The 26736-nt window shown below is 48.0% G+C and overlaps 1 protein-coding gene across 1 annotated transcript in view; it reads left to right on the forward strand.

Annotated features, from left to right (window-relative positions):
* LOC134538264 (fatty acid synthase-like) overlaps positions 1-26736 on the forward strand; it is a 104476-nt gene that overhangs the window by 9519 nt on the left and 68221 nt on the right. The window contains exons 3-7 of the mRNA XM_063379415.1: positions 653-805; positions 15201-15374; positions 17801-18001; positions 20711-20949; positions 25547-25792. Of these exons, the coding sequence (XP_063235485.1) occupies positions 653-805; positions 15201-15374; positions 17801-18001; positions 20711-20949; positions 25547-25792 (1013 nt within the window). The remainder of the gene's footprint in view (positions 1-652; positions 806-15200; positions 15375-17800; positions 18002-20710; positions 20950-25546; positions 25793-26736) is intronic.

A 26736-nucleotide genomic window follows, 5' to 3' on the forward strand; every position in this document is an offset into this window, starting at 1 on the left:
GGGGAAGCATTCTTTTCACAGACGAGAGAGCCAAAACGCCCGATCGTGCATCTGGAAGTTTTTTTTGGTTCGTTGTAAATAAATATGGCGGTGTTGATGAAAGGATACTAATGGTCAATTAGGTTAGGTTAGCTACATTATAAATACTTTAAAACATTGTGGACGGTTGATTTGGTTAGGATAGCTACGTTAAAGAAACGGAAAGCGAGCATGAACTTCGGGGAACTTCGAGTGTGGCTCTCTCGTCTGTTAAATGAAGGCTTCCCTTACAGCACGACCGAACATGGATGTGCCGGATAGCTTGTATAGGAGGGGGGGGGGTGGATCCGGAGAATGGGAAGCCTTTTTTTCACAGACGAGAGAACCAAACGCCCGATCGTACATCTTCGGTTTTTTTTGGTTCATTGTAACTCATTATAACTAATGGTCAATTAGGTTAGGTTAGCTACATTATAAATACTTTAAAAAATTGTGGACGGTTGATTTGGTTAGGATAGCTACGTTAAAGATACGGAAAGCGAGCAGCATGAACTTAAGGGAACTTCGGGTGTGGCTCTCTCGTCTTCTGTGAAATGAAAGGCTTCCCCTCGGAGAATGCGCGCACATGCACGGACCGACGCCAGCAACGGGAACGTTTTCGGTGTGCACACAGGTTCGTGCGGGGTGCCCTCGCGGACCGGCAAGCTGAAGAACCTCAAGCACTTCGACGCCTCGTTCTTCGGCGTCCATTCGAAGCAAGCGCACGTGATGGACCCGCAGCTGCGCATGCTGCTGGAGGTCTCGTACGAGACCATCGTGGATGCCGGTCAGAACCTGCACTCGGAATGCGGCGCGCTGTTGCCGGATATCCTTGCACGTGTTTCGAGCAAGTTCAGGGAGGGTGGACGGGAATCATGGAACTCACTGTAGCCAGACCTCTCGCACGTGTTTCGAGCGAGTTCAGGGAGAGTACACGGGAATCATGGAGCGCACTGTAGCCAGATCTCTCGCATGTGTTTCGAGCGGATTCAGGGAGAGTGCCCGAGAAGCATGGAGCGCACTGTAGCCAGATCTCTTGCACGTGTTTCGAGCGAGTTCGGGGAGAGAGGACGGGAATCATGGAGCGCACTGTAGCCAGATCTCTTGCAGGTGTTTCGAGCGGATTCAGGGAGAGTGCCCAAGAAGCATGGTGCGCACTGCAGCAAGATCTCTTGCACGTGTTTCGAGCAGATTCAGGGAGAGTGCCCAAGAAGCATGGAGCACACTGTAGCCAGATCATTCGCACGTGTTTCGAGCGAGTTCAGGGAGAGTGCCCGAGAAGCATGGAGCGCACTGTAGCCAGATCTCTCGCATGTGTTTCGAGCGAGATCAGGGAGAGTGCCCGAGAAGCATGGACCGCACTGTAGCCAGATATCTTGCACGTGTTTCGAGCGAGTTCAGAGAGAGTGGACGGGAATCATGGAGCGCACTGTAGCCAGATCTCTTGCACGTGTTTCAGCGAGTTCAGGGAGAGTGGACGGGATACATGGAGCGCACTGTAGCCAGATCTCTTGAACTTGTTTCGAGCGAGTTCAGGGAGAGTGGACAGGATACATGGAGCGCACTGTAGCCAGATCTCTTGAACGTGTTTCGAGCGAGTTCAGGGAGAGTGGATGGGAATCATGGAGCGCACTGTAGCCATATTCCTTGCACGTGTTTTCAGCGAGTTCAGGTAGAGTGGACGTGAATCATGGAGCGCACTGTAGCCAGATCTCTTGCACGTGTTTCGAGCGAGTTCAAGGAGAGTGGACGGGAATCATGGAGCGCACTGTACCCAGATCACTTGAACGTGTTTCGAGCGAGTTCAGGGAGAGTGGATGGGAATCATGGAGCATACTGTAGCCATATTTCTTGCACGTGTTTTGAGCGAGTTCAGGGAGAGTGGACGTGAATCATGGAGCGCACTGTAGCCAGATCACTTCCACGTGTTTCGAGCGGGTTCAGGGAGAGTGCCCGAGAAGCATGGAGCGCACTGTAGCCAGATCTCTTGCACGTGTTTCGAGCGAGTTCAGGGAGAATGGACGGGATACATGGAGCCAGTTGTAGCCAGATATCTTGCACGTTTTTCGAGCGAGTTCAAGGAGAGTGGACGGGAATCATGGAGCGCACTGTAGACAGATCTCTTGCACGTGTTTCGAGCGAGTTCAGTGAGAGAGAACGGGAATCATGGAGCGCACTGTAGCCAGATTTCTCGCACGTGTTTCGAGCGAGTTCAGGGAGAGTGCCCGAGAAGCATGGAGCGCACTGTAGCCAGATCTCTCGCACGTGTTTTGAGCGAGTTCAGGGAGAGTGCCTGAGAAGCATGGAGCGCACTGTAGCCAGATCTCTTGCACGTGTTTCGAGCGAGTTCAGGGAGAGTGTCCGAGAAGCATGGAGCGCACTGTAGCTAGGTCTCTCGCACGTGTTTCGAGCGAGTTCAGGGAGAGTACACGGGAATCATGGAGCGCACTGTAGCCAGATCTCTCGCACGTGTTTCGAGCGGATTCAGGGAGAGTGCCCGAGTAGCATGGAGCGCACTGTAGCCAGATCTCTTGCACGTGTTTCGAGCGAGTTCGGGGAGAGAGGACGGGAATCATGGAGCGCACTGTAGCCAGAACTCTCACACGTGTTTCGAGCGAGTTCAGGGAGAGTGTCCGAGAAGCATGGAGCGCACTGTAGCCAGGTCTCTCGCACGTGTTTCGAGCGAGTTCAGGGAGAGTACACGGGAATCATGGAGCGCACTGTAGCCAGATCTCTCGCACGTGTTTCGAGCGGATTCAGGGAGAGTGCCCGAGAAGCATGGAGCGCACTGTAGCCAGATCTCTTGCACGTGTTTCGAGCGAGTTCGGGGAGAGAGGACGGGAATCATGGAGCGCACTGTAGCCAGACCTTTTGCACGTGTTTCGAGCGTGTTCGGGGAGAGAGGACGGGAATCATGGAGCGCACTGTAGCCAGATCTCTTGCAGGTGTTTCGAGCGGATTCAGGGAGAGTGCCCAAGAAGCATGGTGCGCACTGCAGCAAGATCTCTTGCACGTGTTTCGAGCAGATTCAGGGAGAGTGCCCAAGAAGCATGGAGCACACTGTAGCCAGATCATTCGCACGTGTTTCGAGCGAGTTCAGGGAGAGTGCCCGAGAAGCATGGAGCGCACTGTAGCCAGATCTCTCGCATGTGTTTCGAGCGAGATCAGGGAGAGTGCCCGAGAAGCTTGGACCGCACTGTAGCCAGATCTCTTGCACGTGTTTCGAGCGAGTTCAAGAGAGTGGACGGGAATCATGGAGCGCACTGTAGCCAGATCTCTTGCACGTGTTTCAGCTAGTTCAGGGAGAGTGGACGGGATACATGGAGCGCACTGTAGCCAGATCTCTTGAACGTGTTTCGAGCGAGTTCAGGGAGAGTGGACGGGATACATGGAGCGCACTGTAGCCAGATCTCTTGAACGTGTTTCGAGCAAGTTCAGGGAGAGTGGATGGGAATCATGGAGCGCACTGTAGCCATATTCCTTGCACGTGTTTTCCGCGAGTTTAGGTAGAGTGGACGTGAATCATGGAGCGCACTGTAGCCAGATCTCTTGCACGTGTTTCAAACGAGTTCAAGGAGAGTGGACGGGAATCATGGAGCGCACTGTACCCAGATCACTTGAACGTGTTTCGAGCGAGTTCAGGGAGAGTGGATGGGAATCATGGAGCATACTGTAGCCATATTTCTTGCACGTGTTTTGAGCGAGTTCAGGGAGAGTGGACGTGAATCATGGAGCGCACTGTAGCCAGATCTCTTCCACGTGTTTCGAGCGGGTTCAGGGAGAGTGCCCGAGAAGCATGGAGCGCACTGTAGCCAGAACTCTTGCACGTGTTTCGAGCGAGTTCAGGGAGAGTGGACGGGATACATGGAGCGAGTTGTAGCCAGATATCTTGCACGTTTTTCGAGCGAGTTCAAGGAGAGTGGACGGGAATCATGGAGCGCACTGTAGACAGATCTCTTGCACGTGTTTAGAGCGAGTTCAGTGAGAGAGAACGGGAATCATGGAGCGCACTGTAGCCAGATTTCTCGCACGTGTTTCGAGCGAGTTCAGGGAGAGTGCCCGAGAAGCATGGAGCGCACTGTAGCCAGATCTCTCGCACGTGTTTTGAGCGAGTTCAGGGAGAGTGCCCGAGAAGCATGGAGCGCACTGTAGCCAGATCTCTTGCACGTGTTTCGAGTGAGTTCAGTGAGAGTGTCCGAGAAGCATGGAGCGCACTGTAGCCAGATCTCTTGCACGTGTTTTGAGCGAGTTCAGGGAGAGTGGACGGGAATCATTGAGTGCACTGTAGCCAGATCTCTTGCACGTGTTTCGAGCGAGTTCAGGGAGAGTGGACGGGAATCATGGAGCTCACTGTTGCCAGATCTCTTGCACGTGTTTTGAGCGAGTTCAGGGAGAGTGGACGGGAATCATTGAGCGCACTGTAGCCAGATCTCTTGCACGTGTTTCGAGCGAGTTCAGGGAGAGTGGACGGGAATCATGGAGCGCACTGTAGCCAGATCTCTTGCACGTGTTTTGAGCGAGTTCAGGGAGAGTGGACGCGAATTAAGGAGCGCACTGTAGCCAGATCTCTCGCACGTGTTTCGAGCGAGTTCAGGGAGAGTGCCTGAGAAGCATTGAGCGCACTGTAGCCAGATCTCTTGCACGTGTTTCGAGCGAGTTCAGGGAGAGTGGCCTGGAATAATGGAGCGCACTTTAGCCAGATCTCTTGTACGTGTTTCGAACGAGTTCAGGGAGAGTGGACGGGAATCATGGAGCGAACTGTAGCCAGATCTCTTGCACGTGTTTCGAACGAGTTCAGGGAGAGTGGACGGGAATCATGGAGCGCACTGTAGCCAGATCTCTTGCACGTGTTTCGAGCGAGTTCAGGGAGAGTGGCCTGGAATAATGGAGCGCACTTTAGCCAGATCTCTTGTACGTGTTTCGAACGAGTTCAGGGAGAGTGGACGGAAATCATGGAGCGAACTATAGCCAGATCTCTTGCACGTGTTTCGAGCGAGTTCAGGGAGAGTGGCCTGGAATAATGGAGCGCACTGTAGCCAGATCTCTTCCACGTGTTTCGAGCGGGTTGAGGGAGAGTGCCCGAGAAGCATGGAGCGCACTGTAGCCAGATCTCTTGCACGTTTTTCGAGCGAGTTCAGGGAGAGTGGACGGGAAAGATGGAGCGCACTGTAGCCAGATCTCTTGCACGTGTTTCGAGCGAGTTCAGGGAGAGTGGCCTGGAATCATGGAGCGCACTGTAGCCAGATCTCTCGCACGTGTTTTGATCGAGTTCAGGGAGAGTGGACGGGAATTAAGGAGCGCACTGTAGCCAGATCTCTCGCACGTGTTTCAATTGAGTTCAGGGAGAGTGCCTGAGAAGCATGGAGCGCACTGTAGCCAGATCTCTTGCACGTGTTTCGAGCGAGTTCAGGGAGAGTGGCCTGGAATAATGGAGCGCACTTTAGCCAGATCTCTTGCACGTGTTTCGAACGAGTTCAGGGAGAGTGGACGGGAATCATGGAGCGAACTGTAGCCAGATCTCTTGCACGTGTTTCGAACGAGTTCAGGGAGAGTGGACGGGAATCATGGAGCGGACTGTAGCCAGATCTCTCGCACGTGTTTTGATCGAGTTCAGGGAGAGTGGCCTGGAATCATGGAGCGCACTTTAGCCAGATCTCTTGCACGTGTTTCGAACGAGTTCAGGGAGAGTGGACGGGAATCATGGAGCGCACTGTAGCCAGATCTCTCGCACGTGTTTCGAACGAGTTCAGGGAGAGTGGCCTGGAATCATGGAGCGCACTTTAGCCAGATCTCTTGCACGTGTTTCGAACGAGTTCAGGGAGAGTGGACGGGAATCATGGAGCGCACTTTAGCCAGATCTCTTGCACGTGTTTCGAACGAGTTCAGGGAGAGTGGACGGGAATCATGGAGCGCACTGTAGCCAGATCTCTTGCACGTGTTTCGAGCGAGTTCAGGGAGAGTGGCCTGGAATCATGGAGCGCACTGTAGCCAGATCTCTCGCACGTGTTTTGATCGAGTTCAGGGAGAGTGGACGGGAATTAAGGAGCGCACTGTAGCCAGATCTCTCGCACGTGTTTCAATTGAGTTCAGGGAGAGTGCCTGAGAAGCATGGAGCGCACTGTAGCCAGATCTCTTGCACGTGTTTCGAGCGAGTTCAGGGAGAGTGGCCTGGAATAATGGAGCGCACTTTAGCCAGATCTCTTGCACGTGTTTCGAACGAGTTCAGGGAGAGTGGACGGGAATCATGGAGCGCACTGTAGCCAGATCTCTTGCACGTGTTTCGAGCGAGTTCAGGGAGAGTGGCCTGGAATCATGGAGCGCACTGTAGCCAGATCTCTTGCACGTGTTTCAAGCGAGTTCAGGGAGAGTGGACGGGAATCATGGAGCGGACTGTAGCCAGATCTCTCGCACGTGTTTTGATCGAGTTCAGGGAGAGTGGCCTGGAATAATGGAGCGCACTTTAGCCAGATCTCTTGCACGTGTTTCGAACGAGTTCAGGGAGAGTGGACGGGAATCATGGAGCGAACTGTAGCCAGATCTCTTGCACGTGTTTCGAACGAGTTCAGGGAGAGTGGACGGGAATCATGGAGCGGACTGTAGCCAGATCTCTCGCACGTGTTTTGATCGAGTTCAGGGAGAGTGGACGGGAATTAAGGAGCGCACTGTAGCCAGATCTCTCGCACGTGTTTCGAGCGTGTTCAGGGAGAGTGGACGGGAATCATGGAGCGCACTGTAGCCAGATCTCTTGCACGTGTTTCGAACGAGTTCAGGGAGAGTGGACGGGAATCATGGAGCGGACTGTAGCCAGATCTCTCGCACGTGTTTTGATCGAGTTCAGGGAGAGTGGACGGGAATTAAGGAGCGCACTGTAGCCAGATCTCTCGCACGTGTTTCGAGCGAGTTCAGGGAGAGTGGACGGGAATCATGGAGCGGACTGTAGCCAGATCTCTCGCACGTGTTTTGATCGAGTTCAGGGAGAGTGGCCTGGAATAATGGAGCGCACTTTAGCCAGATCTCTTGCACGTGTTTCGAACGAGTTCAGGGAGAGTGGCCTGGAATCATGGAGCGGACTGTAGCCAGATCTCTTGCACGTGTTTCGAGCGAGTTCAGGGAGAGTGGACGGGAATCATGGAGCGGACTGTAGCCAGATCTCTCGCACGTGTTTTGATCGAGTTCAGGGAGAGTGGCCTGGAATAATGGAGCGCACTTTAGCCAGATCTCTTGCACGTGTTTCGAGCGAGTTCAGGGAGAGTGGCCTGGAATCATGGAGCGCACTGTAGCCAGATCTCTCGCACGTGTTTTGATCGAGTTCAGGGAGAGTGGACGGGAATTAAGGAGCGCACTGTAGCCAGATCTCTCGCACGTGTTTCAATTGAGTTCAGGGAGAGTGCCTGAGAAGCATGGAGCGCACTGTAGCCAGATCTCTTGCACGTGTTTCGAGCGAGTTCAGGGAGAGTGGCCTGGAATAATGGAGCGCACTTTAGCCAGATCTCTTGCACGTGTTTCGAACGAGTTCAGGGAGAGTGGACGGGAATCATGGAGCGCACTGTAGCCAGATCTCTTGCACGTGTTTCGAACGAGTTCAGGGAGAGTGGCCTGGAATCATGGAGCGCACTGTAGCCAGATCTCTTGCACGTGTTTCGAGCGAGTTCAGGGAGAGTGGACGGGAATCATGGAGCGGACTGTAGCCAGATCTCTCGCACGTGTTTTGATCGAGTTCAGGGAGAGTGGCCTGGAATAATGGAGCGCACTTTAGCCAGATCTCTTGCACGTGTTTCGAACGAGTTCAGGGAGAGTGGACGGGAATCATGGAGCGAACTGTAGCCAGATCTCTTGCACGTGTTTCGAACGAGTTCAGGGAGAGTGGACGGGAATCATGGAGCGGACTCTAGCCAGATCTCTCGCACGTGTTTTATTCGAGTTCAGGGAGAGTGGACGGGAATTAAGGAGCGCACTGTAGCCAGATCTCTCGCACGTGTTTCGAGCGTGTTCAGGGAGAGTGGACGGGAATCATGGAGCGCACTGTAGCCAGATCTCTTGCACGTGTTTCGAGCGAGTTGGGGGAGAGAGGACGGGAATCATGGAGCGCACTGTAGCCAGATCTCTTGCACGTGTTTCGAGCGAGTTCAGGGAGAGTGGCCTGGAATCATGGAGCGCACTGTAGCCAGATCTCTCGCACGTGTTTTGATCGAGTTCAGGGAGAGTGGACGGGAATTAAGGAGCGCACTGTAGCCAGATCTCTCGCACGTGTTTCGAGTGAGTTCAGGGAGAGTGCCTGAGAAGCATGGAGCGCACTGTAGCCAGATCTCTTGCACGTGTTTCGAGCGAGTTCAGGGAGAGTGGCCTGGAATAATGGAGCGCACTTTAGCCAGATCTCTTGTACGTGTTTCGAACGAGTTCAGGGAGAGTGGACGGGAATCATGGAGCGAACTGTAGCCAGATCTCTTGCACGTGTTTCGAGCGAGTTCAGGGAGAGTGGCCTGGAATAATGGAGCGCACTTTAGCCAGATCTCTTGTACGTGTTTCGAACGAGTTCAGGGAGAGTGGACGGGAATCATGGAGCGAACTGTAGCCAGATCTCTTGCACGTGTTTCGAGCGAGTTCAGGGAGAGTGGCCTGGAATAATGGAGCGCACTGTAGCCAAATCTCTTCCACGTGTTTCGAGCGGGTTCAGGGAGAGTGCCCGAGAAGCATGGAGCGCACTGTAGCCAGATCTCTTGCACGTTTTTCGAGCGAGTTCAGGGAGAGTGGACGGGAAAGATGGAGCGCACTGTAGCCAGATCTCTTGCACGTGTTTCGAGCGGGTTCAGGGAGAGTGCCCGAGAAGCATGGAGCGCACTGTAGCCAGATCTCTTGCACGTGTTTCGAGCGGGTTCAGGGAGAGTGGACGGGATACATGGAGCGAGTTGTAGCCAGATATCTTGCACGTTTTTCGAGCGAGTTCAAGGAGAGTGGACGGGAATCATGGAGCGCACTGTAGACAGATCTCTTGCACGTGTTTCGAGCGAGTTCAGTGAGAGAGAACGGGAATCATGGAGCGCACTGTAGCCAGATTTCTCGCACGTGTTTCGAGCGAGTTCAGGGAGAGTGCCCGAGAAGCATGGAGCGCACTGTAGCCAGATCTCTCGCACGTGTTTTGAGCGAGTTCAGGGAGAGTGCCCGAGAAGCATGGAGCGCACTGTAGCCAGATCTCTTGCACGTGTTTCGAGTGAGTTCAGTGAGAGTGTCCGAGAAGCATGGAGCGCACTGTAGCCAGATCTCTTGCACGTGTTTTGAGCGAGTTCAGGGAGAGTGGACGGGAATCATTGAGCGCACTGCAGCCAGATCTCTTGCACGTGTTTCGAGCGAGTTCAGGGAGAGTGGACGGGAATCATGGAGCGCACTGTAGCCAGATCTCTTGCACGTGTTTTGAGCGAGTTCAGGGAGAGTGGACGGGAATCATTGAGCGCACTGTAGCCAGATCTCTTGCACGTGTTTCGAGCGAGTTCAGGGAGAGTGGACGGGAATCATGGAGCGCACTGTAGCCAGATCTCTTGCACGTGTTTTGAGCGAGTTCAGGGAGAGTGGACGTGAATTAAGGAGCGCACTGTAGCCAGATCTCTCGCACGTGTTTCGAGCGAGTTCAGGGAGAGTGCCTGAGAAGCATGGAGCGCTCTGTAGCCAGATCTCTTGCACGTGTTTCGAGCGAGTTCAGGGAGAGTGGCCTGGAATAATGGAGCGCACTTTAGCCAGATCTCTTGTACGTGTTTCGAACGAGTTCAGGGAGAGTGGACGGGAATCATGGAGCGAACTGTAGCCAGATCTCTTGCACGTGTTTCGAACGAGTTCAGGGAGAGTGGACGGGAATCATGGAGCGCACTGTAGCCAGATCTCTTGCACGTGTTTCGAGCGAGTTCAGGGAGAGTGGCCTGGAATAATGGAGCGCACTTTAGCCAGATCTCTTGTACGTGTTTCGAACGAGTTCAGGGAGAGTGGACGGGAATCATGGAGCGAACTGTAGCCAGATCTCTTGCACGTGTTTCGAGCGAGTTCAGGGAGAGTGGCCTGGAATAATGGAGCGCACTGTAGCCAAATCTCTTCCACGTGTTTCGAGCGGGTTCAGGGAGAGTGCCCGAGAAGCATGGAGCGCACTGTAGCCAGATCTCTTGCACGTTTTTCGAGCGAGTTCAGGGAGAGTGGACGGGAAAAATGGAGCGCACTGTAGCCAGATCTCTTGCACGTGTTTCGAGCGAGTTCAGGGAGAGTGGCCTGGAATCATGGAGCGCACTGTAGCCAGATCTCTCGCACGTGTTTTGATCGAGTTCAGGGAGAGTGGACGGGAATTAAGGAGCGCACTGTAGCCAGATCTATCGCACGTGTTTCGAGTGAGTTCAGGGAGAGTGCCTGAGAAGCATGGAGCGCACTGTTGCCAGATCTCTTGCACGTGTTTCGAGCGAGTTCAGGGAGAGTGGCCTGGAATAATGGAGCGCACTTTAGCCAGATCTCTTGCACGTGTTTCGAACGAGTTCAGGGAGAGTGGACGGGAATTAAGGAGCGCACTGTAGCCAGATCTCTCGCACGTGTTTCGAGCGTGTTCAGGGAGAGTGGACGGGAATCATGGAGCGCACTGTAGCCAGATCTCTTGCACGTGTTTCGAGCGAGTTCAGGGAGAGTGGACGGGAATCATGGAGCGAACTGTAGCCAGATCTCTTGCACGTGTTTCGAGCGAGTTCAGGGAGAGTGGCCTGGAATCATGGAGCGGACTGTAGCCAGATCTCTCGCACGTGTTTTGATCGAGTTCAGGGAGAGTGCCCGAGAAGCATGGAGCGCACTGTAGCCAGATCTCTTGCACGTGTTTCGAGCGTGTTCAGGGAGAGTGGACGGGAATCATGGAGCGCACTGTAGCCAGATCTCTTGCACGTGTTTCGAGCGAGTTGGGGTAAAGAGGACGGGAATCATGGAGCGCACTGTAGCCAGATCTCTTGCACGTGTTTCGAGCGAGTTCAGGGAGAGTGGCCTGGAATCATGGAGCGCACTGTAGCCAGATCTCTCGCACGTGTTTTGATCGAGTTCAGGGAGAGTGGACGGGAATTAAGGAGCGCACTGTAGCCAGATCTCTCGCACGTGTTTCGAGTGAGTTCAGGGAGAGTGCCTGAGAAGCATGGAGCGCACTGTAGCCAGATCTCTTGCACGTGTTTCGAGCGAGTTCAGGGAGAGTGGCCTGGAATAATGGAGCGCACTTTAGCCAGATCTCTTGCACGTGTTTCGAACGAGTTCAGGGAGAGTGGACAGGAATCATGGAGCGAACTGTAGCCAGATCTCTTGCACGTGTTTCGAGCGAGTTCAGGGAGAGTGGCCTGGAATCATGGAGCGGACTGTAGCCAGATCTCTTGCACGTGTTTTGATCGAGTTCAGGGAGAGTGGACGGGAATTAAGGAGCGCACTGTAGCCAGATCTCTCGCACGTGTTTCGAGCGTGTTCAGGGAGAGTGGACGGGAATCATGGAGCGCACTGTAGCCAGATCTCTTGCACGTGTTTCGAGCGAGTTCAGGGAGAGTGGACGGGAATCATGGAGCGAACTGTAGCCAGATCTCTTGCACGTGTTTCGAGCGAGTTCAGGGAGAGTGGACGGGAATCATGGAGCGAACTGTAGCCAGATCTCTCGCACGTGTTTTGATCGAGTTCAGGGAGAGTGCCCGAGAAGCATGGAGCGCACTGTAGCCAGATCTCTTGCACGTGTTTCGAGCGAGTTCAGGGAGAGTGGACGGGAATCATTGAGCGCACTGTAGCCAGATCTCTTGCACGTGTTTCGAGCGAGTTCAGGGAGAGTGGACGGGAATCATGGAGCGGACTGTAGCCAGATCTCTTGCACGTGTTTCGAACGAGTTCAGGGAGAGTGGACGGGAATCATGGAGCGAACTGTAGCCAGATCTCTTGCACGTGTTTCGAGCGAGTTCAGGGAGAGTGGCCTGGAATCATGGAGCGGACTGTAGCCAGATCTCTCGCACGTGTTTTGATCGAGTTCAGGGAGAGTGCCCGAGAAGCATGGAGCGCACTGTAGCCAGATCTCTTGCACGTGTTTCGAGCGTGTTCAGGGAGAGTGGACGGGAATCCTGGAGCGCACTGTAGCCAGATCTCTTGCACGTGTTTCGAGCGAGTTGGGGGAGAGAGGACGGGAATCATGGAGCGCACTGTAGCCAGATCTCTTGCACGTGTTTCGAGCGGATTCAGGGAGAGTGCCCGCGAAGCATGGAGCGCACTGTAGCCAGATCTCTTGCACGTTTTTCGAGCGAGTTCAGGGAGAGTGCCCAAGAAGCATGGAGCGCACTGTAGCCAGACCATTCGCACGTGTTTCGAGCGAGTTCAGGGAGATGGACGGGAATTGTGGAGCGCACTGTAGCCAGATCTCTTGAACGTGTTTCGATCGAGTTCAGGGAGAGTGCCCGAGAATCATGGAGCGCACTGTAGCCAGTTCTCTCGCACGTGTTTCTAGCGAGTTCAGGGAGAGTGCCCGAGAATCATGGAGCGCACTGTAGCCAGATCTCTCGCACGTGTTTCGAGCGAGTTCAGGGAGAGTGCCTGAGAGCATGGAGCGCACTGTAGCCAGATCTCTTGCACGTGTTTCGAGCGAGTTTAGGGAGAGTGGCCTGGTATAATGGAGCGCACTTTAGCCAGATCTCTTGCACGTGTTTCGAGAGAGTCCAGGGAGAGTGGCCTGGAATAATGGAGCGCACTGTAGCCAGATCTCTCGCACGTGTTTTGATCGAGTTCAGGGAGAGTGCCCGAGAAGCATGGAGCGCACTGTAGCCAGATCTCTTGCACGTTTTTCGAGCGAGTTCAGGGAGAGTGGACGGGAATCATGGAGCGCACTGTAGCCAGATCTCTTGCACGTATTTTGATCGAGTTCAGGGAGAGTGCCCGAGAAGCATGGAGCGCACTGTAGCCAGATCTCTTGCACGTTTTTCGAGCGAGTCCAGGGAGAGTGGCCTGGAATAATGGAGCGCACTGTAGCCAGATCTCTCGCACGTGTTTTGATCGAGTTCAGGGAGAGTGCCCGAGAAGCATGGAGCGCACTGTAGCCAGATCTCTTGCACGTTTTTCGAGCGAGTTCAGGGAGAGTGGACGGGAATCATGGAGCGCACTGTAGCCAGATCTCTCGCACGTGTTTTGATCGAGTTCAGGGAGAGTGCCCGAGAAGCATGGAGCGCACTGTAGCCAGATCTCTTGCACGTTTTTTGAGCGAGTTCAGGGAGAGTGGACGGGAATCATGGAGCGCACTGTAGCCAGATCTCTTGCATGTATTTCGAGCGTGTTCAGGGAGAGTGGACGGGAATTATTTTAAGAATCCGAATATTATTTTTTGTTACGTCTATCATACTATCACACTCATAAATCTGTAATAAAGCACTTCTTTTTTTAAAAAAAAACTTAAAACAAGAAATAATTTTCACCCATTAATTTATACCCTAAACCTCAATTTCAATTACTTATAATATTTGGCAACAGCGCGCGCAGAAACAAGGACAGCGCTAACGGCGGTCGGCGTGTGTTAGAAAGAGAGAGAGAGAGAGAGAGAGAGAGAGAGAGAGAGCGAGCCCATTTACTTCCACACTGCAATCTAAGAGTGGGACGCTCTATAGCTTATAAAACTCCCCAAAACAATAAAAAAAAATATTTTTTCTTCATTGCATTGAATCCATCATGGTAAATGCCAAAATAATCCCCGCATTTCATAATTATATTACCGATAATGTATTATCTGATATAGACAACTACCGTAATCAATCCTTACATAGCTTATGTTAGATATAAACTAGGATACGGATCTATTATATATACTATATTCTATTATAACAAACTTGATAGTGATATATAAGCTAAACTTAAAAACAAATTAATTTAAATTTTAAGCAAAAAAAATAATTACAATGTATATTACCACTCCCTTCTAGGTTCTCTGTCAATAAGAAAATTAATTTACATGCATTGTTCGTAAGTAATTGTTAAAAATATAATTTAAAATTAATTTTTTACTTGAAAACACTCGCATGAAGTTTCAAACATGTAGTAGTCGACAACAACAATTACGCTGTAATCTAAACAATAATAATGGCTTTGATTTTATACTGACTTATCACTTATTTCAATAAATAATATAAATTATTTATTATTAGGGAAACAGATAAGCGCAAAAAAAATTCCTATTAAGTTTAATGCATCACATTTTTTTGTTAAAATGTTATTATTTTGTTAAAATGTTATCTAATAGATCTACTTTTAGTTATCTGATAATGTCTAGTGTTTAGCGTTGTTTTATTGTTTAGTAGTATGTCCTTGTTTTGTATTCTTTTCTGTATGATTTTTATTATGTCTGTTTATTAGTGTTTTCGAATGATGCCTAACACTTAAAACTTTTCAGTTATGGTAGGCATTTCATAAATTCAAATAAATAAATAAACAAAACATAATATAACACTTTAAATATAACAGATAAACTTAATTGCTACATATGCAGTGCGAAGGTAGGGACTTTTAACTGTATGCCATAATAATTTGAAAACCTTTATTTTCGTACTGTTGGGGGATTATTTTACCAACTACAGTTTCATTAGATTTACGATCTGCCTTAATCAAAGTACTTTCCATGAATTTTTGGTTTCATCTGCTATAGTTTCTGATTTTTTTTTAAAAAAAATCGTAATTATAATTTGATCTTTAAGTTCGCAAAGCCTCCTCTTTTGATAATCACTTTAGGTCATGGATAGCCTACAGTTCACATGGATGAAAACCAAAACCACAACCCGAACAGTTCCGAAGTTTAGCGAAGTAAATGTTAGGTTAGGTTCGGTCAGAGCAATAAATAATAGCTCTTTTTTTTTCTTCGTGAGGTTAGGTTTATTTTATCGTATCTAAACTGAAAGGTTGGTTATGTTAGGTTAGCGTTATTAAAATGATCTTTGACCGTAAATATATAAATCCATTCAATATGATGTTGTTGTTTTTCCACGAGCGATCGTCAAACTTCGGAGAACTTCGTAACTGTTCGGGTGTGGCTTTCATCCCTGTCAACTCTAGACCTTTCCTTAGGTGTTAAGTCGTATCTACATTGTCCTGTTTATTTGTTTGGAAAGAGTCTATACTTATAATATGGGTTGCGAATAAAAATAAGCTCCGTATGTCAGTTATTTATTGTTTTTTTACAGGAATTAACCCTCAAAGCCTCCGAGGCAGTCGGACTGGCGTGTTTGTAGGCATCTGCAAGTCCGAATCGATAGACCACTGGTGCTCCTCACCAGACAAGGTGAACGGCTATGGACTGATTGGATGCGCCAGATCAATGGTCTCCAATAGAGTTTCTTACTCATTCGACCTTACAGGTAAGGACATGTTGATAAGCAGTGGCGTAGCCAGGATTTGTGTATGGTGGGTGTTAAGAAGCATGCGCCCCCCCCCCCCCCCTCCGTTTTAAAGCGGGGAGTCCTGGGGTCCTCCCCCGGGAAAATGTGGATTTTAAGGTGTAAAATAGTGCTATTTTAGCAGTTTTCGGTACTTAAATTTAAATATTGTAATGGTAAAATTTTTATTAATTTTAATATGAAATTTGTTTGAGTGATGAATAAGAAATTAATTAAAGATTTGGTGCTAAGGGGGGGGGGTGGTGGTAATACCTCTAACCTCCCCCCCCTGGCTACGCCCCTGTTGATAAGAACAGAACAGGGATAAGAACAGAACAGGGATAAGAACAGAAAGACGTCATATTGGTTTCAACAGTTATGTTATTTAATATTTTAATATTAAAAAATTGCCTTCATTAAATCAGAATTGGCACACATTTGGATTTACAAAAAAAAACCCTAACTGTTGTAGTCATTTCCGAAAATGAATTTAATACTAAACGCCAATGACTTCTTCACAGGGTAAAATATTGGTAGTAGCGAATCATTATTTATTTTAGGAACGCCATTAAATTATGTTATATGCTTTGACAAAGACAAATTTTGTAAGTTAAAGATAGAAAATGTTTTGGGCTTAAAAAATTTTGAAATCGAGATGGCCTTTTGGGTCCTATCCCTCCCTATTAACTGTTCTTTAAATGCTTGCCGATTACTGATCGGTATTGTGAAAGGCGGTGAATGTTAAGTTACATGCAGGATTCACACAAATAGGCAGGGGCGCAAAAACAGGGGGCGGGGGCAAGGGTATTTTGCCCCCCCCCTTAAATATGGAAGTAGGGGCAAACGGGGGCAAAGAAAGTGCTGTGTAATCAATTTTTAGATAATATAACTGCTTAAATAGCACCATTTTCCACCTTTATAAAAAGGTATATTGCCCCCCCCCCCCTCTTTTAGGAAATCTAGTTGTTGCGCCCCTGCAAATAGGTAAATATCTGGACAGTGAAGAAAACTCAAAGATTTAAAAATAAATAAATAAATAAACCTTAGTGCGGTATTCCAAGACGATCGGGTAAGTTAGTGAATAAACACTGGCAGCTAATTATGCGAAAAAGTATGTTCTGTGTATATTTTTCATTTCGTGAAAGTTAAACAATTGAAAAAGGTCTACAAGTTGATCAGTGATTAATATAAATATAAAATCGTGACCTGAAATGGGAGGCACCCCTTTAATAGTCGGAGTTGAAGGAATAGCGCAGGATCTCCGCGGACCCCTTCGTCGCCGGCCGCTGTCTTCACCCCCTCTTCCCCTTCGTCGCCGGCCGCTGTCTTCACCCCCTCTTCCCCTTCGTCGCCGGCCGCTGTCTTCACCCCCTCCACCCCTTCGTCGCCGGCCGCTGTCTTCACCCCCTCTTCCCATTCGTCGCCGGCCGCTGTCTTCACCCCCTCCACCCCTCGTCGCCGGCCGCTGTCTTCACCCCCTCTTCCCCTTCGTCGCCGGCCGCTGTCTTCACCCCCTCCACCCCTTCGTCGCCGGCCGCTGTCTTCACCCCCTCTTCCCATTCGTCGCCGGCCGCTGTCTTCACCCCCTCCACCCCTCGTCGCCGGCCGCTGTCTTCACCCCCTCTTCCCATTCGTCGCCGGCCGCTGTCTTCACCCCCTCCACCCCTCGTCGCCGGCCGCTGTCTTCACCCCCTCCTCTCCTTCATCGCCGGCCGCTGTCTTCACCCCCTCTACCCCTTCGTCGCCGGCCGCTGTCTTCACCCCCTCCACCCCTTCGTCGCCGGCCGCTGTCTTCACCCCCTCCTCCCCTTCGTCGCCGGCCGCTGTCTTCACCCCCTCCACCCCTTCGTCGCCGGTCGCTGTCTTCACCCCCTCCTCCCCTTCGTCGCCCTGTCTTCACCCCCTACACCCCTTCATCACCGGCCGCTGTCTTCACCCCCTCCTCTCCTTCGTCGCCGGCCGCTGTCTTCAACCCCTCCTCCCCTTCGTCGCCGGCCGCTGTCTTCACCCCCTCCTCCCCTTCGTCGCCGGCCGCTGTCTTCACCCCCTCCTCCCCTTCGTCGCCGGACGCTGTCTTCACCCCCTCCACCCCTTCGTCGCCGGCCGCTGTCTTCACCCCCTCCACCCCTTCGTCGCCGGCCGCTGTCTTCACCCCCTCCTCCCCTTCGTCGCCGGGCACTGTCTTCACCCCCTCCTCCCCTTCGTCACGGCCGCTGTCTTCACCCCCTCCTCACCTTCGTCGCCGGCCGCTTACTTCAGCCCCTCTACTCCTTCGTCGCCGGTCGCTGTCTTCACCCCCTCCTCCCCTTCGTCGCCGGCCGCTGTCTTCACCCCCTCCACCCCTTCGTCGCCGGCCGCTGTCTTCACGTCTCAAAACGCGCGCTCGCGTGTGTGTTCGCCCACCGCAGGTCCCAGCTACTCAGTTGCCTGCGCCTGCTCGTCCAGCACCATCGCGCTGCAGCAAGCCTTCAACGCCCTGCAGACGGACCAGTGCGACGCCGCCATCGTGGCCGGTGTCAACCTGTGCTTGAACCCCGCCAACTCTATAGCCTTCCAGAAGTCAGACATGCTCAGCCCGAGCGGCTGCTGCAAAGTCTTCGACGAATCCGGTGAGTACGACTGGAGAGACAGGAAAAATTCGCGGGTTCAATGACCTTTAGGATAGACTCCAATATCCTTTACACACTCGGGCAAATACCAACTGTTCACTGGCTGCTGACTTGTGAGTCGTCACGACTGGGTGGCCTGTGATTCGACACTTCTATGAGTGAGGGTCTCTAATTGGCCCTCAGTCCTCCAGATTAACAGTGGACCAATGGCAAAAGCAGCACTAAGGTATAATTATTTGAATTTTAGCATAGCACGTAATGAACCCGCGAAATTTTCAGGTCTCTAAGTATAACTTATAATTATTTGAGGGGGGGGGGGGGGCAAAACAATTTTTTCCGAGCGTTACGTAAATCTCCGATCGCATGAGGGGGAATAGTTTAGGCACGTGGTGGGGGAACAGGTAGAGGAGGAGAGTGCGTTAGTTGCGACGCCACCCAAATTTTTTTTTCTAACGTAACTTAAACTAAGTGTATTTGTTTGGTAGGGGGTCTGCGTTAGGCCCCAGGCTGAAGCCTATACGCCTAATCATACTGGGTCTCAGCCATGCAGGAAGGGTAGCATGCATCGTGTGCTGTGTTCGGTGATTGGCCAGCCATGGTAGAAATTGATGCCATGACTAACTCCAACGCATGCACTAGCGGTCGGATGGGAAGATGACCCAAAAGGAGCAGAGGCGGCTCCAGGAAGACTTATTGGGAGGGGATATCGTATAAAGAGGGGCTCAGTTGCCCCCTTCTAAATAAGTCGGAGATAGGCTTGCAATATTTACAAATGTATGGTATCAAATACATTATTTAATAGTTTAAAATAACTTTTGAAGAACAAAGTTTAACACATGAATTAAAGTTTTAAGTTATAAATTTTTCTTATAAAATTAAATTAAAAAATAAAATTTTGGCTCGGAACGGGCTATCGACCCCTGAGCCATCCTTCTGGAGCCATGCCAGAAAAGGAGAGAGGAGAGATAGGTACGTAGCGTAGCATGCTACATGCTAGTTGTAAAGGCCGGAATGGGGAGACGGCAGGGGAGAGGTATAAATGTCGCAGCAGTGATGCTACGGAATTCTCGTAATGATGCTTGTGTTTTTCTGATCCTCAGTTTTCGTAACGGTCAACGATTGACGCTACCATATTTATTTTATTTATATTTAAGGTATCAACAATTTATTTATGCATGTGGATTGAGAATGTAGGAGAGACACATATAATTTAAGAGGTTAGCTTTATAAGCGTGATTTATTTTTGATATATGAGAACACTGTGATTTGAATGTCAAAAGAACTTACAGACTTGTGAGATAGACTTTAAAAGTAAAATTTATATTCGATTGGAGTGTTTTTCTTGTCCTTTTAATTTATTCAAATCGAAACATTTGACCGCATTGTACTGTACGGGAAATCGTTGTAAAGGTAAATACCGTACTGTCTAGGTGATATTCTGATAAAACCAATCCTTAAAGCAATTATTAATTATTCTTGATAACATTTGGTCATTGCATTGATAACTCATCGTTCGTCCAATCTCTAGGAAATTTTGCACGCTGTTCTGAAGTTGAAGTCAACTGGTTAGCAATTGGGTAGCAAAACAAATCGTAGCTCTGTAAAGGCTAATATTCTATAAATTTGATTAATAGATTGAAAAGAACTCACAAGGAAGAATCGTAAATACGCCATTATGTAGTGAATATTGCCAAAGAAACCTAATACCAACACATCTGCAAGAAATTAGGGTTAAACTTAATTATAACCAAAAATAGTTTTACTATGCAGAAGAGAAAAAAATGGGGGGGGGGGGGGGGGGGAGGGTAGATGTCATTTTGACTTCAATTTTTAAAACGGCATAGATTGTATACACCAACTCTCTTATTTCTTACCTCCATGTTTAAAACACGAGGAAGGTCACTCACTGTTCAGGTGATATATCGATAATACCAACCCTTAAAGCAAAAATTGTGGTGGCACGCGAGTAGTATCGGATAGTTACCAGTGAGTAATTTTCTATGGTCCGAATAATAATGGTGGCGTTCAAGTCAATAGAGTTAGAGAGATAGAGAGATAAAAATATATAGATATAGAGAAATCGAGAGAAAGAAGGAGAGGCAGAGAGTGACGGAATGAGAGAGTGTGATAGAGAAATACAGAGTGATAAAGATATATAGATATACTGAGAGGTATAGGGCTAGAGAGATGTATAGAGAGTGATAGATAAAAATATAGAATAAGAAAAATATAAATATATACATAGGAGAGATAGATTTATAAAGTAAAAAAATAAATGGATAGAGATTTAGAGATATATAGTTATAATTATATAGATATAGACAGATGTATACAAATATAGAGATATATTGAAATATATAGAGATACAGACAGATATGGATACATGTAGTGAGATATAGAGATATATAGATAGAGATAGGGAGATTGGGAGTTATTGAGTGATATGGACAGATGAATATAAAGAGCTATTAAGAGATGTATAGAGGCACAAAGAGATAAAGAGAGATATAGAGATGCTTTGTATGTGTGTACACACTTAAAACAATTACAAAAAAAATAATTACGAAGAGGCTTTGCAACGCATGTCGGGCATTAGCTAGTACTAAGATTAATCTTGAAGCTAATTTCTGTGGCGTGTAGGGAATATAATATTTACGACTCAGTGAAAATGAATACTGAGAAACAATGGGCATTGTTTACACTTTACAGGTGATGGGTTTGTTCGGAGCGAAGCTGTAGTCGCCATCTTGATTCAGAGAAGGTCTGCCGCGAAGCGCATGTACGCGACCGTGCTGAACGCCAGGACCAATTCAGACGGACACAACGCCGAAGGCATCTTGCATCGTTCAGCAGACGTGCAGAAGGAGCTCATACAGGAAGTGTATTCCGAAATAGCTGTTGATCCGGCCCAGGTTTCGTATGTTGAAGCACACGGAACTGGGATAAAGGTATATATATATATTCTCTCGTGTACTTCTAAACACATCATGGTGTGTATCGGTTTTGAAGAGTCATTAAAAAAAAAAGCGGAGCAATTTTACAGAAATGAGTTTTATTTTATTGGACTTAGTGTACATCCCCATTTATTTTCTATCACGTTTGGAAGATCACGTCAGGAAGATAGTGGTCAACAGCAACGATGCGTTGATGAAGGGTGATTTCGGAACTGTTCGACAGCTTTTCGGCACATTTTCACACACATTTTGGCCTTTTGACGGTGCTGCAGCCGACACGGCTCGAGTTTCATTGGCGAAACTTAGACATAGGTATGTTCCCTGCGCGCCGCGTCTCTCTGAGGGTCACGTGGGGAGGCCTGCACTCGCCGGATTGGAGCGTTTGCGACTTCTTTCTGTTGGGTCACCGCAAGGAAAATGTTTTTAAACATCGTCCCCACACACTGGAAGAATTCGAACTCGGGAGGAAATCGCCACTATAAACCCTCGAAACGTGCCGAAAAGCGGTCGAAGAGTTCTGAAATCACCTTCACCAATGCACTGATGCTGAGGTTCACCATCTTCCTGATGTGATCTTCAGAACTTGATAAAAAAAAATGAAGATGTATTCTGATTACAATAAAACAAACCTAATTTCTGCTACGTTGCTCCGTTTTTTTTAATAGCCCTTAAAAACCGCCCCACTCTGTACAAGCGAATTTTACTTGTTTCATAGTTAAGTTTTTTTTTATGTGTAACAACATCTTAGCTCTCGGTACACAGGAAAAGTAATTTCGGAAACGTGTAAACACGGTGTCGCCATCTGTGGCGGATGGCGGGATCTAAAGTTCACAAAGCCAAAGGAAAACTTTATAGTATTAACTGTTTGGTGAATTGTAACAAGATGGGTAGTAATTTAATAACATTCCTCGTCGAAACTCAGGTCCAAAGCCGGGGTTCAGTATTTTTTCATGTCTTTTTCGCTTTTATAGGAGCTTCTCATTATGTAGTCTAAAATATCGCTCTGCAATTCGAATAATTCGATGGTGGACGTAGCTGTTCCGTCAAAGGATTCTAGCGGTGGTTGCGGAAACTACTTGCGATTGGTTTTAAGAAATGTACTTGAAAAAAAAAACAATGTGCGTACCTATAGATAAAGTCTGATGATGGCTAGTAAGTATTAAATAGTGTCTCCATCGTTAAAAAACAATTCACTTTAAGAATGCCATTTAAAACAGTTTATATAGTGCAAACATTACACTTTAACCAATTTTTTGGGCGTCTAAAGCCAGAATAGTTCTTCGCCTTCGTCCGTCCATCCGTCCGTCATCCGTTAGTCAATCACGTGACCTACAGCCGAGCATATGGCCCGAAAAATTCCATCCGTCCGTCAGAAGCTTGTTAACTTCATACTTTTGACGGAAGGACGGATGAACTCATAACCTCCAAATGCCTGCAAGTGTTTTTCTTGTCAAATTTTAGAAGTTTTTTTTTTGAAATCTGTTTAATTCTTTATATGCTTCCTTGTCGCTTTGATGTGTAACCTCTTAGCTGTCGGTGTACGGCATTTGGTGGGAGTAATTTCGCGAATGCGACGGAAATGTGTAACAGGAAGTAGGGAGAAGAGCGAGCCATTCAATTTTTCGGTGCGGCCTGCTGCAAAGAGTCAGCGAGCGCAAACATTTCCGTGGCGTTTGAGAGAGAGAGAGAGAGAGAGAGAAAGGGGCGGGGGCGAGAGAGATGTAGAGATATAGAGAGCTAGAGAGCTAGAGAGATAGAGAGATAGAGAGAAAACTCAGCTGTTTATTGTTAGTTCCGGTAACAGTAGTCTTGAACAGCACGACGCATTGACCACGTGGCTTTTCTAATACTTTATAAACACGATGTGAAATAATGCATATTGTGTAATATGCATTAAATAATTTTAAAAAGTGTATTAAAATACGTTTTGTGTTGGTACATAGATTGTGATACGAATTCATGTCTGGTAGTTATTTTTATAACGTAAGTATTAATAGACAAGTTCTATAATTTATATTATAATATTGTTTTAAAAATTGAGGTTCGTACCTTTTCACACCGTGTAAGTTTTTTTTTCCTTTTAAAATTGGTACATAAGTAATTAACGAATGAATTATAAAACAGATAATTTTATTAATAATAATATTCTGAATCAATAAAATTTTGTTCAACATTTTTTTTTTAATTTACAGGGCTGGGTAAATAAGAGCCGTGTACGTGCGAGAATACAAGAAGTGTAAGCGCGAGACAAAACTGCAAATGCAAATGAGTAGGATTAAAAATAGAAAATTGAAAAGGCCCGGGTTAAGAATCCAAAAACTGTTTTGTAGTTGTTTTCACGTAAATGTACAAATATACAAACACCTGCAATTTTACATGAATATTTCTGTTCCATTCACAAAAAAAGGTGCGTTTACTTAAGCGCAATATTAGTAATTAATAGAAATACAATAATAAAATGACTGGAGTGATACTATAAATATGTTTGGAAGAGTATAAATTCAATCAAATTAAAATATATGTATATTTAAATAAACACTCAGTATTAAATATTAATATTAAACCGTGTATAAAATAATTATTTAATTAAAAATAAATATGAATTAATAATACAAATAAATAAATATGCTAAATAATTATTATAATTTATAATTTACAATGCAAACAAAATGTACATAAGGGAACAAAACCATAATTTCTATCACTAATTTTCACAATAAATAAACGTTTTTAATGATATGGAGCAATATTAAAAGTCAATCACTAATGTATGTGATTTTTGTTGCATGTTGTGTGCGCATCGTAAAGATTCACTCATAAGTAGAGACCTGAAAAATTCGCGGGTTCATTACGTGCTATGCTAAAATTCAAATAATTATACCTTAGTGCTGCTTCTGCCATTGGTCCACTTTTAATCTGGAGGACTGGGGGCCAATTAGAGACCCACACTCATAGAAATGTCGAATCACAGGCCACCCAGTCGTGGCGACTCACAAGTCAGCAGCCAATGAACAGTTGGCATTTGCCCGAGTGTGTAAAGGATATTAGAGTCTATCCTAAAGGTCATCGAAAACGCGAATTTTTCCGGTCTCTACTCGTAAGTAGGGACTGGAAAAAATTCGCGGTTTCAATGACCACTAGGATAGACTCCACGATTCTCTATGTACTCGGGCAACTATCACCTGGTAATTGGCTACCGACTCGGGACACCTGTTTACTGCGATTCTTATGATTCGATACTTCTTTTGTTGAGTGTTTGCCATTGGCTCAGGGTCCTTCAGGTAAATTTGCGGTCCAATCACTGACGCAGCATTAAGCTAAACGAGTTTGGATTCCAGTCTGTCTCGAAAGGAATCCGCGAATTTTTCCGGTCTCTACTCATAAGTAGGGGCATGCGTTTTTCGCAAAATAATCTGCTCGCTCGTTAGACTGCAACAAGGTGTGCCATTGTTCCCTTGTGATTGGTGGCCGTCTGCGTCTGGCCGGGCCATTCAGGACGAGTTTGCTTCCGCACTGGATGACTGTGATTGGTGCGCCGACAATAGACATGCACCTGAAATAAACCCAGCCAACCACGGGACACAGAAAATGCTATAGAGTTTTAGCAGACAGCTGGTCGGAAAATCTTTTCGCGAAAATCACATGGCCCTACTCTTAAGACGTATAGTTAGGGGCATGTAGATTTCGCGAAAAGATTTCGAGACTAGATGAAAGAGTTAAAACACTACAGCACCGTCTGCGTTTCGTGATTGGGCGAGTTTCTCCTCCCAGGTACGTGTCGATTGTAACAACACCGATCACAGCGATTCAGTGCGGAAGCGAACGCGTCCTGAGTGGCCCGGTCAAACAAGGCGACGACTTCTCCCACAGACGGCCGCCAATCACAAGGAAGAAACCGCTGGTGCGGGTATACCTCGTTGCAGTCTAACAGGTGTTCAGATCTTTTCGCGAAAAATAAATGCCCCTACTCATAAGTAGAGACAGGAAAAATTCGCGGGTTCAATGGCCTTTAGGATAGACTCCAATATCCTTTACACACTCGGGCAAATGCCAACTGTTCATATGCTGCTGACTTGTGAGTCGTCAACAATGTGTGGCCCGTGATTCGACACTTCTATGAGTGAGGGTCTCTAATTGGCCCTCTCAGTCCTCCAGATTAACAGTGGACCAATGGCAGAAGCAGCACTGAGGTATAATTATTTGAATTTTTAGCACGGCACGTAATGAACTCGCGAATTTTTCCGGTCCCTAATCATGAGTAGAGACCCGTTAAATTCGCGGGTTCATTTCGTGTTATGCTAAAAATTCAAATAATTATACCTCAGTGCTGCTTCTGTCATTGGTCCACTGTTAATCTGGAGGACTGAGGGCCAATTAGAGACCCTCACTCATAGAAGTGTCGAATCACGGGCCACACATTGTTGACGACTCACAAGTCAGGAGCTAATGAACAGTTGGCATTTGTCCGAGTGTGTAGAGGATATTGGAGTCTCTCCTGGTGGTCATTGAACCCGGCGAATTTCACGGGTGCCTACTCACGAGACGTACAGGCGGGACCGCCTGCCAGCTCGTGTGTTTGTTCCCCCCGCAGGCCGAGGACGGCGACGAGGCGACGACGATAGCCGACGTGTTCCGCCCGCGTTGCGGCGGCGGCTCGCCCGCCCCTCCCTTGCTCGTGAGCTCGGTCAAGTCCAACATGGGCCACGCCGAGACCGTAGCGGGCCTCGCCTCCGTGGTCAAGGTGCTGCTGTCCATGGAGCGGTCCTCGCTGCCGCCCAACCTGCACTTCCGCCGCGCCGACCGCGGCGTGCCGGCGCTGCTCGACGGCCGACTCAAGGCGAGGAGGAGGAGGGGAGATGGCCAGGGGCGCAACAACATTGGGAGGGGGGGGCAAGGGTATTTTGCCCTTCCCCCCCCCCTTCTGAAACCTTGAAGTAGGGGCAAACGGGGTCAAAAAAAAAGTGCTGTGTAATCAATTTTTAGATAATAAAACTGCTTAAATACCACAATTTTCCACTTTGAAATACTAATTTCCCCCCCCCCCCCCCGCTTCAGTAGGGGGAATCGATGATTCTTTATAAAAAGGTATATTGCCCCCCCCCCTCCTTTGGAAATTTAGTTGTTGCGCCCCTTGTGAAGAAGCCAGGCGCTTCTCGTCGGCGACGCCACATAACCGACACGTAACTTAGAAACACGCAACTTAGAACAGTCATAACTTAGAAAAAACTCGGGAAAAAAATTCCACGTAACTTAGAACCGTCATAAGTTAGAACGATCACAACTTAGAAACACGTAACTTAGAACTGCCATAAGTTAGAATGATTACAACTTAGAAACACGTAACTTAGAAACACGCTACTTAGAACAGTCATAACTTAGAAAAAACTTGGAAAAAAATCCACGGAACTTAGAAATGTCATAAGTTAGAACGATCACAACTTATAAACACGTAACTTAGAAACACACAACTTAGAAATGTCGTAACTTAGAAATTCATAACTTAGAACTATCACACCTTAGAAACTCACGACTTAGAATTGCCATACCTTAGAAATACGTAACATAGACACACACAATGCCGAACCATATAACTTAGAAACACACAATTTAGAACATGGATAACTTAAATACTATATATTGTTTGTTTCTAAGTTGTGTGTTTCTAAGTTGTGTGTTTCTAAGTTGTGTGTTTCTAAGTTGTGTGTTTCTAAGTTGTGACAGTACCCCGGCGACGCCGTCGACGGACCCGCACTTGAGGGGGGGGGGGGGGGCAGCGAGTGA

This window comes from Bacillus rossius, chromosome 13, assembly GCF_032445375.1.
Source record: "Bacillus rossius redtenbacheri isolate Brsri chromosome 13, Brsri_v3, whole genome shotgun sequence".
Lineage (NCBI taxonomy): Eukaryota > Metazoa > Arthropoda > Insecta > Phasmatodea > Bacillidae > Bacillus > Bacillus rossius.